General features: G+C 39.3%; 1 protein-coding gene across 1 annotated transcript in view; it reads right to left on the bottom strand.

Moving 5' to 3' along the window:
• Positions 1-5,114: 5,114 nt before the first annotated feature.
• slitrk4 (SLIT and NTRK-like family, member 4) overlaps positions 5,115-10,991 on the bottom strand; it is a 45,359-nt gene continuing 39,482 nt past the window's right edge. The window contains exon 3 of the mRNA XM_063876430.1: positions 5,115-5,320. Coding sequence (XP_063732500.1) covers positions 5,268-5,320 — 53 coding nt within the window. The 3' untranslated portion in view covers positions 5,115-5,267. The remainder of the gene's footprint in view (positions 5,321-10,991) is intronic.

Here is a 10,991-nt window from a genome sequence, read left to right as displayed (position 1 = left end):
GGGCAGGAAGCATGCATTTTGTTTTCAGTAATGCTTCTTTTCCGATGCCTGTCATAGATTTGCCAAAATGTAAGCAGCTGAAAAACTAAGCTCTCGTTTTGCCAATTGATTTTTTTCCTCCTACCCTTCACAATTGTAAGTGGCTCCGTAATGAGTCTGAGGATTAGAATTTACACAGCACATTGAAGGCTATGTAAACTTTCCATTCAATTGAGAAAATGGGAATAAAAAAAAAAAATCAAGAGTTACAAGCTTTCCCATGCATCATCATTAATATATTCATGCGCTGGCTCTGAGCCAGCTGTTACTCCACGGCCAACTGCGAAAGAGCACCACGGCTTTGTTAATAATCTCAGAACACTTGGCAATGCAATGGGAAACAGCGTGGCTTTGCAATAATCTTTAAGAGGTACTTGAGTCCAAATTGTCAACAGAACAAAACAGCGCAATGCAGAGGGGGACTAAATATTGGAATATATCTCTAATCCCAATAGTGATAGGCTAAAAGAAGTTAAAGAAACCAAATAAAAATCTGACGTGAAAGGTTGAGACGGACGAGCCAAGAATTCCAAGTATTAAGGACTATTTCCTTTGGGGAAAGAGGCCCTTTTATGCTTTTTTTGAGTTTTCCCTTCCCTGTAGTGTGTTGTATATATATATACACACATATATATGTAGGGTAAAATCCCAGTTTTTCTCCCAGACACTCCCCCCCTGCCTGAAGCGCCTCGATTAGCCTTGTGTGTTTGCTTCAGTAACATAGTGAAATCACTATATAACACTTACGTGTGTATTGGCTAGCGCTCCAACACATTGTACGTGATTTGCTAATGGACTGGATATTTCCAAGCCCTTAACTAATCACAGCAGACTGGGCTCTGGTTTCAGACAGGGGTGAAAAGAGGTGCTGCTGTATGAGAAAAATAAAGAATGAATGTTAAAGCATGGAATCATGTCACAAAAGAGGCACAAAATACATGTTAACTAACCAATTTCACAAAAGAACTTCCCCAGTTAAATACAAATATATAGAAACAAACTTGTATTATATCCATTACAAGCTTTCTGAAATATTATGGTTAAATATGCACATGAGGCATAATCTCATGCTAAAGGTTGGTGAATTTAGAAGAACATTTTCAGATGACAATATACTAAATTATGAATAGAAACACCTTTAAATGAATGTAAATATGTAAGCCTTTAAAATAATTATAGAGTGATACTTTTAACTAGATGGGTGGGTCTGAGACCAGAAACTCGGAGCATCTAAGATGTAGACCCCAGAAAAGAGTTCCATCTGGTGTTATCTAAGACATCATGTAAATGCAAAAAACACGTGTTGCACAGCTGCAGGCCACCAAAAAGATGCAATCTGTGCCTGCTGTACCTCCCACAATCACTCCAAAATGAACAAAACAATCTATCCACCAAGTAATTGGCAGTGTGAATGCCAAGTGTGATCACATGAATAATAGGTTTCCTATGGTCTAAGATCTGAATATGTGAACACATGAGCCTTTTGTCTGTTTCAGTTGTTTAATTTGTTTGATTTCTGGACAGTTCTTTAGTTTTGAGGGATGGGTGACATGACGATGCTGAGGAATGCTTGAGGAAAGGCCTATTGGATGCGAAGATGTGCGAGAAAAAAACTGAATTAGGAATCTTGGTTTAGAGTGTATTGTGACGTCACAATGACCATGACCTTTGACCACCAAATTCTAATCAGTTCATCCTTGAGTTGATGTTGATGTTTGTGCCAAACTTTAAGACAGTCCCTCGAGGCGTTCCCTAAATTTCGAGTTCCCAAAAATGGGACGGACTGAAGGACACTTCAAAATACTAATGACTCAGGACAGAAAGAAGAAAAACTAACAAAATCAAGCAAAAATAGATCAAATGGATAAAAGAAAATGAGAATAGATGGAAATCACACGAATAGATAAATTCCTGTCCAGCAGTGGCTCAGTCAGTAGGGGCTTGGACTGGGAATCGTAGGGTCGCTGGTTCAAGTACCCGAACAGACTTGAAAATATGGAAGGTGGATTACTACTTGGAGAGGTCCCAGTTCACCTCCTAGGCCCTGCTGTGATGTCCTTGAGCAAGGCACCGGACACCTCCACCCCCCCCCCCCCCCTCCCTATTGCTCCCCGGGCACTGCACAATGCCCACTGCTCCTAGTACTAGGATGGGTTAAATGCAGAGGACCAATTTCACTGTGTGTGCTCTGCTGTGTGCATGTATGTGACAATAAAGAGGGTTTCATCCTCCGATTCTATCTTCTATCCTTACCCAAACACCTGAGATGCCCACTTGGAACCCTCCTTTACTTTCCACTATATCTCAACCCACAATACTCCATTTCACACACTCCCATGCAAAGTCATACAATTACTCAATCTTATCTGTATTCCCTCTTTTTGTCTTCCAGTTGTTGTTGTTGTTGTTGTTGTTGTTGTTGTTTCTCTCTTGCCTTGTCACGTCTCATAAAAGTTATTGTTGCCTGACCTGGCAGCCTTGCATCCTCTTGGTATTTGGTAAAACCTGTGGGCACTTCACCGCCTGCCAACACAGCACATCTGTTTCACGTCATGACTTCAGACAGCCCATCACGCAAGACAGTGCGGGCGTTTTTAGTGACCTCTCAGTTACACAGAGTAGAGACAACAGTCACTTCTCCTACCACTCACAGCTTGATTCGTGAGGAGAGTATTTCTTCCAGCAGGTGACCCTCCGGTGGCTCTCTGTGTACACACAACTGCAATGTCACGTAATAATAGCTCACAGATATTGACATATTTGCTTGCAAGAGATGCAAAGGACTTTAAGCTGTTTTGGGGATAAAGTCAGATCATTTTTAATCAAGTAAGTCCTCTTTTTTGTGGTATGCAAAACTTTGAATTTGACTTTCTAATACTGGTATACCAATGATTACCAACAACTGTGTTTTGGATATGTTCCCTAAAGTGCAGAATATAAATAGATATGAATAAGTGTGCCTTCAGAAAAAAAACACCCAAAAGGACTTGCTTGTCAAGCTACGCAAGGCTATTAATCACCAAAGATGGACAATTCTACCAAAACAGAATGACTTTAACAAATGGTGACCAACTTCCTGATCCATGTACTATAAATGATCGAGTACAACACATTAATGAGGGGCCAAATAGTTAGTAGACAAATATATACTTGTAATAGACGGATAACCCTAGACTGTACACCAGCAAAGAATGTTTTGTTCAATGTCAAAAAGGTAGAAATTGATCAGCAGCACACCTCTGCTTTTTCAAACTTGATGTCTATCTTAACAGACATTCTGATCATGGTGATTCCATTTTAATTATCTGATTTCCCTGAATGTTTGGCATTTTAAAAGCAGTTGTGAGCCGGTATTAAATTTGAATATGGATGTTTCAAATCAGATATAAAGGAGAGCAGCACTATGTCACTGTTTGGCAAAATGACTGCCCTGCCTCCATTAAATCACAAATATATTTTCATTATGCCTAAAAGCTGCAGTGTAGTGTATTGCACGCCAAAACAAATAAAAAAGAAACTCCAAAGTTAAGAACTTTGCTTTCATTTCTTAAGAAGGACGGTAAAAGTGTCTTCAGGCCATCCAAAGATAGCACAAAAAGTGTAAACATTAGGTTGTTAATTAGTTTAATCGTCAAAGCAAACATTTGTAATGTTAAAAGTCAAAGTAGTGAGTGTAAATGCAGCATTTAAACACTGACAAGCCAAGGACACTCCAGTTTAAGTGACAACATCGATCCCCTATTGCTTTTTTTATCACCATATCGACTGCGATCGTCAAACTCCAATGACATCGTATAATTGATTACCTGTCATATTTAGGCTCTTTGTAGATAAACCCCCCCCCCGATATTCTTGATTTTTTTTAATCAGACCTAAGAGTTCGTATTTACCGCCAGTCCAATGACAGCAGAAATGTTCAACCAAAAAGAGGCGGGCCATGCTGTAAACTGCAAATAACCGAATGGGTTTTTCTTATGGATAGTATATACGTTGATGTCTTCGTATATTTTGTCAGTATCCCAAGTACTTTTGACCTATTTTTAGTACAGAAATTTGTTACTGATTAGTTTTTAAATGATGACCTATGTATAAACGTTCACTCCAACATGCCCTTTTTTTAATATCTCGGTCTATTTTGTATTCAGGATGCGTCCCTGTGACTAACAAACTGTATAGTAACTACCACTGTACTGGCTGGCTTAATAAACTGTTGTGTAAAATCAATACCATTAATCTGTGGCAGTGCTCTTTATATTGATTTCAGTTATCATTAAGCCAACAGGCTTCACGTGTGGCCTTAAATCAGAGAGCTGAAACACATGACACAGTATGATCTATTTTATTACCAATAGCACATATTTACTGCAGTAACAAAGAAGTCTACATCATTGTGTGTTGGTGGCCTTAATGTGAAAACAGCGATTAGTGCCCCCCCATTCTGTCTGGTACAATGTAAACCGAGGTTGTTTCCTCCCTCCATGCCTTATCTGGTTTTGGAACAGGCCCCTAGGGATGGAGATTAAGAGGGGCAAAAATAAAGCGATGCAGCTGAATAAAAACCAAGTTAAGGCATCCTCTGCTAAATGCTCATGGGGTGTACAATAAATGTTGTATATTCACTTTTATTGAGATTTATCCAACAATTAACAGACAACCTTACCGTATTTTCGGCTATAAACATGTTGGGATTTCTGAAATGTGCCATTATCTTTTTAAGTAATGAGAATATAAACTTGTCAGGAATGTGACACAATGATTTGGACTCAAATAAAGACTTGACACAAAAGTACAAAAGAAACAAAACATTTTAATAAATTCTTAAACAAAGTACAGCTCTTGAAGAGGTAAAACTTGACAAAGGTAAAGATACAAAAAACAAATAACGTGGCTCTTGTTTCAAACTAAATAAGTTATGTTGGCCCCTTCACTAGACATGTGACAAGACGAACTGTCTCAGGACAAAGGGAGACTAGGACTATTTATTAAAGTGTTAATGGGACACAGGTGTTAACAATCAACGGTTGGAAAACACACAATGGCATGAAGTCAAGGGCTCTGAAATAGAAACAGGTAGGTACATCAGAAATCATTAAAACTATGAACATTTGTTGGAAATGAAGCTTTTCCACAAGCTATCCAGACAATTAAGCAAACTTTAAACACTGAATCAAAACTTTTACCAGCATCAAAGTGTCTGTTGGGTTGTCAGAATCAATATTCCAAGTTCTTCAGAACTCTGACAGCATCAGGAGCGTTTCTGAGCAGTGGGCGACTTCTATTGCTGCAAGAAAATCAGAAAAATAATGTTTTGAAGGGAAAAAGATAGCTCCACATCTTACAAATGAAGGGCACCGACTTTGCTAGGCTTGTTGTTCAAACAGAAAGACATTAGAGATATGTTGTTGCAAGGCTATATCTCTGTTGATTCTATGTGATATGAAAGAAGAGGCTGTCACAGCCTATGTCTAGGAAGAAACGAAGCTGACATGATGGGAAAGCAGGTAGAGGAAGAAAAAGCTGCTCCACCAAATATGTTTGGAATACAATGATCTGTCAAAAGCACTTTCTAACTTACATTTCAAACTAATTTTCTCATTCTTTGCCTTCGATTCTCTCTTCCCCTCATCCGTCTATTCTGTCGGAACGTATCTCTTATTTATCGTTTTGTGTTCCCCGCACCTCTGGCACTTCATATTCCAGCTCTCCTAATGAATTCACAACAAAGACAAGTTGCCGTCAGGGGCGACCATTTTAATCGTGGCCCTGACAAAAGCTTTCAATTAAAATCACTTTTTTTCAGGTACTTTTGGAGCTTTGTTAAATCATCAATCTTAAACCAATGTGTGATGACTTATGGTACTTATGATTAAGACATGATACTGTCTGGTTAAAATCCGAGTTGTGAAACTAACATGTCAGCGGTTAGTTTACCAGCAAGTTCAATCAAGGTAGACTTCATAAAAATGTATAAGTGCACAATGAAGAGTGGAAAAGTATAGAATATTTGCTTGAAATCTCCCAAAACAAATGCCTCGATTGGGAGGTATTTTAATTATTGGCCTTCAGGGTCGGTCACGTGATGCAATTGGTCCAAAAATACTTTTCTGGTAGACTTAAATTCCCAAAAATGTAAATGCTAAATAATTATTTTTAAGCATCACTACCCCAGGATATGTTTGTTTTACCAATTCTTATTTTCATTCAAGTTAGCGAAGGTCTCCTGGTTGATTTAATTATGATTGATATGTTTTTAAATATACAGAAGTCAAACTTTTCGACTTCATGTGCCCTGAAGCAAATTTAAGAGGAATTAATTGGGCTACACCTACACAAGTTTGACTTGTTGCACAATAAATGCATGCATTGACACAGCTCTCTACATAATGTTACTTCTAGTGGACAGGAGTGAGGAATATAAGACTTACACTTTTCTATTAACATAGAGCAATGCTTACTATACCCCAATAAATATCAATAAAGGTCATGGATTAATTAATACTCCTCTAAATCCCGCCTATCAGCAAGTCGACCTTGGTGCCACTGTCCATGTGCAGCAGCTCTAATCAGCCTGACAGCAGCTCAGCGATGCTAGAGGTCACAACACACTTTATCTCCATCTTACTGGCTTTCCTTCTCTCACTCCCCTCATTAAACTGACTGAAGTTACTTTTAACAATGACAAAACAGTAAAGAAGAGACAATGTGGAATCATTGGTAAGATTTTTTCTTAGGGTGAATTAGAACAACCAGATTTTTTGTCAACTCAAACTTTAAGATATTGATGTAGGATTTAGAAAAAGGCTGACTAAATGAACATTACCTCCCTGTACTTATCGCAGTCGCACCGCCAATTTGAAAAAACAGACAGAAGTACCAGCAGAAAGCAATATATTTGTTGTGTACGTTGGCAACAGCAAAATATATTTTTGACCCTTGTATTTAGAATATTTTAACAGTTTTACCTTGCCTTGAGACAGACAATTCAAAAGGGGATTATCTACGCCGTTATCTACGCTGTCTTCAAAGCTACCAGACTCATTGACCAAAACTGTTATTTAAACTCAAAGAACACAGGAGTTGCTTGATAAGTGAGTTTTTTATGTTAGTTTGGGACTTTGGTTGCGATAGTTCTGGTTCACAATATGGAAAGTGAATAGTGCCACAACACACAACTATTTAAACGCGTACTTAAGTCAAAAACAGCATATTACCCTGCATATTACGCGTGTTTGGCGCATTATGAACCATTAAACTTATAGAAAACATATTTCTGTCTTTGTGAAAAAGTGCCATATTGTGGCACTGTCTGCTTTCCATATTACCAAAGTCATTTTGTTGTGTTTCTTTTTCTGACGTTGATCCAAGTAAAATGATTACCAAAATGAGCTGCAAATAAAGATCTTCCTTCTAATCTGCCTTTTAGCTCCACCTTATTCTGTCACCTTCCTTATCCCTCAATCCATCACACTCAGCATGATGCACTCCTCCCTGCCCTTCCATTAACTCCGTCTATTTATCTCCTTTTAAAGTAGATGTCATTGTATCGCGTGTCACTCTTTACTCCCTCTTCCCCTTCCTCTCTGTCCTCCTTCCAGCTTCCTTCCGTCCCTCCCTCTCCTTGCTCTCTCCCTTCCTGCCTGCGAACGTCAATGGTACATCACTGTCACGCTGTGTTGTGATGCAGCCATCCATTCGGAAAGAACACACACACTGCGCTCTTGGTGGTGACTTACGCACTCAAACATCACATGTTTATTCCTGCCATTTCTTCCCACTTCCCCCATGCTGGGTTTTACTCCTCCTCTTCCCTCAGTCTTGTTAGTCAGACGTTGAGGGTTCGGAGTCTCCTCTCAGGGGGGGACATGTGGCCAATTAAATATTTATGGATCACCATCCATTCAAATGTTTGGCAACGGAGAAATCCTGTGACCGGAAAACTGACATGGCTTGTTTGTGCAGCAGGGGAGGTGCGGCGCTGTCCTCAGCATGTGTTTTGTGTGTGTGTGTGTGTGTGTGTGTGTGTGTGTGTGTGTGTGTGTGTGTGTGTGTGTGTGTGTTTCGTAGTGGCAGATGATGTTATTGTTTTGGGCATATTTTTTGTCAGTGGGCTTTTCCACTAGAATTACACTCATATTATCTGATGGACCAGCCAAGGGGAGTTTTGATTACAGCTAGTGTGTGAACGAAATAGGAGGACATGACAAAGCTTAAAGCAAGGCAAATAAGGGGTCAAATCATACAACTCAGAACATAGTGTGAAGCATCAGCTGTATGAAGTCCATTAAGCTGAGACACAACAAGTCCTGGGTCTCTAAAACCTTCAAGGGACGTTTCTGAAAACCTCAAGTTTCAGAAACATTAGCTGAGGCTGACCCAGAAACCCAGTCTTAGCAGCCCCAAAAAACTGCTGCAACATATTTCGTGACCAACTTACATATACAAAAACATGGCTTGTTGACTTGGCTTACGAATAGAGGTATTTAAAACCATCTGTACTAAATGATAACAGCAGTTATGGCAATACGATTCAAATCTCCAGTCTTACAGAATAACAAGTACTCTATTCTAACCCCATCACAAATTCCTTGGCAACAAAACCCTTCGGATAGTTCTTGTGAAAATTGAAGTTATGGTTAGGGTGGAGTTATGTAAGTTTGTAACCTGACTTAAAATAAGTCAACACTGAGTAAATAGTGAAAGTATTGAGTTTGTTCACCCCTGCATTTTCAACCAAACAGGAACGTTTTACAAAGACTCCTGGGCTTTCATTTGACTATGGTAAAAACTAAGTTTCCTACAGTCTTTATTGGTTGCCTTGTGTGTGCAAATGATGACAATGATCAAATGTCTGTATTAGACACCCAATGTAAAAGGAGCTTCAAAAATCATGGTGAGGCTGGTGTTCATGCAGTAAAACTCAAAGCCATTTGTCTTCAGTAATGAACATGCGAAAAGGATTCATATTTCAAGGTCACAACTGGACACAGACTTAAGTTTGGAAATGTTTTTTAGATTGGTAGGATAGGAATTCTGTCCAGATGACTTTACATTTCAATGTCACTACCACAAATAGAAAAAGAATCTAGGCGATCTTAAAGGGGATCAAGTGTTCCTGCCATCAACTTCAGAAGCAAATGCATATTGAAAGATCGAAGAGCTGCTGTTCTGAACTTATTTTCAACCTTTGACAATTGATAGGTCTGTTACTTCTTTTTACGTATAGGGATGTTGAATTTGTTCGTTGACCACATCAGTCGTTCCGTTAGAGGCCTGTTCATCAGGAACAAAGGAGAAAAAAGCCTTTTCTGGAGTTAGCCAGGTAAAAAGTTGGTAATAGTGGAACAGGAGATCGCTTTTATGAGCAGTGACTATCATTACCTTACCTTAACCAAGTACTTATTATTGCAACCATGAATTTCGAGGTATACAAATCTCGAATGTCCTTTAACTAAACTAAACTTTTGAACCCTAAACCTTACTGACTCATGTGTTGTGCTTAAACCTAACCAAACTTTACCCGAGAGGTTTCAATCATTTACTTTTTTGTAACTTAAAGAGAACACAGAGAGCAAAAACTTGCTCCAAGGACGTTCTTATAAGTGAAAAAAAAAATAATGTAAATCCACCCTATTCACTTGCAGTTTTAGCCTTTGACACAACACAGAGCACCTTTCCTTTTTTTATTTCAGGGACACTTACTTGTATCAATGACAAACAGTAACAAAGCAGTTATCCCAGCCATATGGGACAGAAAAACGGTCTTGACTTCGCAATGATGCTTGAGTAACTGTCCTAGCTCAGTTTGCTCTTATCAGCAGGTTGCAGACATTCTGTGTTAGGATCAGAGACCCTCTGTGAAGACCCTTCAACAGATGTAGGCCCCCATGATGCACAGAGGCAGTGCGAAAGCCTTTCATTGTGGAGTGTGCAACAGGTGGCATAGTGATACTCATTAATACCCATCTGATGTTACCACGATGGTGACGGATTATGATCACGTTTGAAATGTTGTAAAGCCTCACATAATGTATGCATTGCTACACCTCCTGTACTTTATAGGGAAAGCCTTATGTGTGGTTTAACAGTTCTTTCAGTCTCCTGATCCATCCAGATGGAAGATCCAAAGCATTGACATCAAGACTAAATCCACACTCGCGTAGAGGCAGGTGCATTTGAATGGCACCAACAGAAAGCTCTACACTCACACAGATAGCTGACATTTATTTGTAACTGCTCAATACTCCTTCGAGACTACATTAGCCAGAACCATCAAAGGTAGGGGAATGGTAGCGGATTGCAATTACTCTGCTGTTGTTGTTGCCTTCCACACTAACTAATGCTCCCTTTTTATTTTTGTAACCCAAAAGCTTCCCATGCATCCTGATGTCAGCTTCCCGAATACCGCGCATCAATGCTTTCAAAACCCCTCCCGTCCCGTTGAGGCCTGGGAGTCCTCTGGTTTTCATTCCAATCAAGCAATCCAGCAGCTGGTTACACTGATTAACATATCCTCGACAAAAGCAGAGGGAGCTAAATAGGGACGTGAGCTGCAGAGTCAAAATCTTCAGAGTCCTCGGCCTTGACAGCTCATGACTGACATCTGCATCTATAAATGGAACCAGCTCACAATGGGTGCTTCAGAAGATGGACATATTTCTTGTTGTAACTACGCAACAGATTCAGTATGTGCTTGGGGAAGAATTACTATTGAGAGTTACAAAGGCATGACAACTGATGTTTACTGGTTTCTGATGCAGAATTCCCAACCCAACAATATACCTCAATCTCATGAAGAAGGCTTTGTGCTGTGGCCCAAATCTCCCAAGAATTGCTACTAAGTTGTTTCGATTTTAAAATACTTCCTCACAGACAGAGGGGAACAAAAGTAACAATACTACATTGTAATAATACTTTAAATATAGGTTAATGTGCTTTATTTAACGTCTTACTAA

This window comes from Eleginops maclovinus, chromosome 23 (assembly GCF_036324505.1).
Source record: "Eleginops maclovinus isolate JMC-PN-2008 ecotype Puerto Natales chromosome 23, JC_Emac_rtc_rv5, whole genome shotgun sequence".
NCBI classification, from domain to species: domain Eukaryota; kingdom Metazoa; phylum Chordata; class Actinopteri; order Perciformes; family Eleginopidae; genus Eleginops; species Eleginops maclovinus.
Note: the sequence above shows the minus strand (reverse complement) of the source record. Positions and strands in the feature narration are given on the sequence as shown.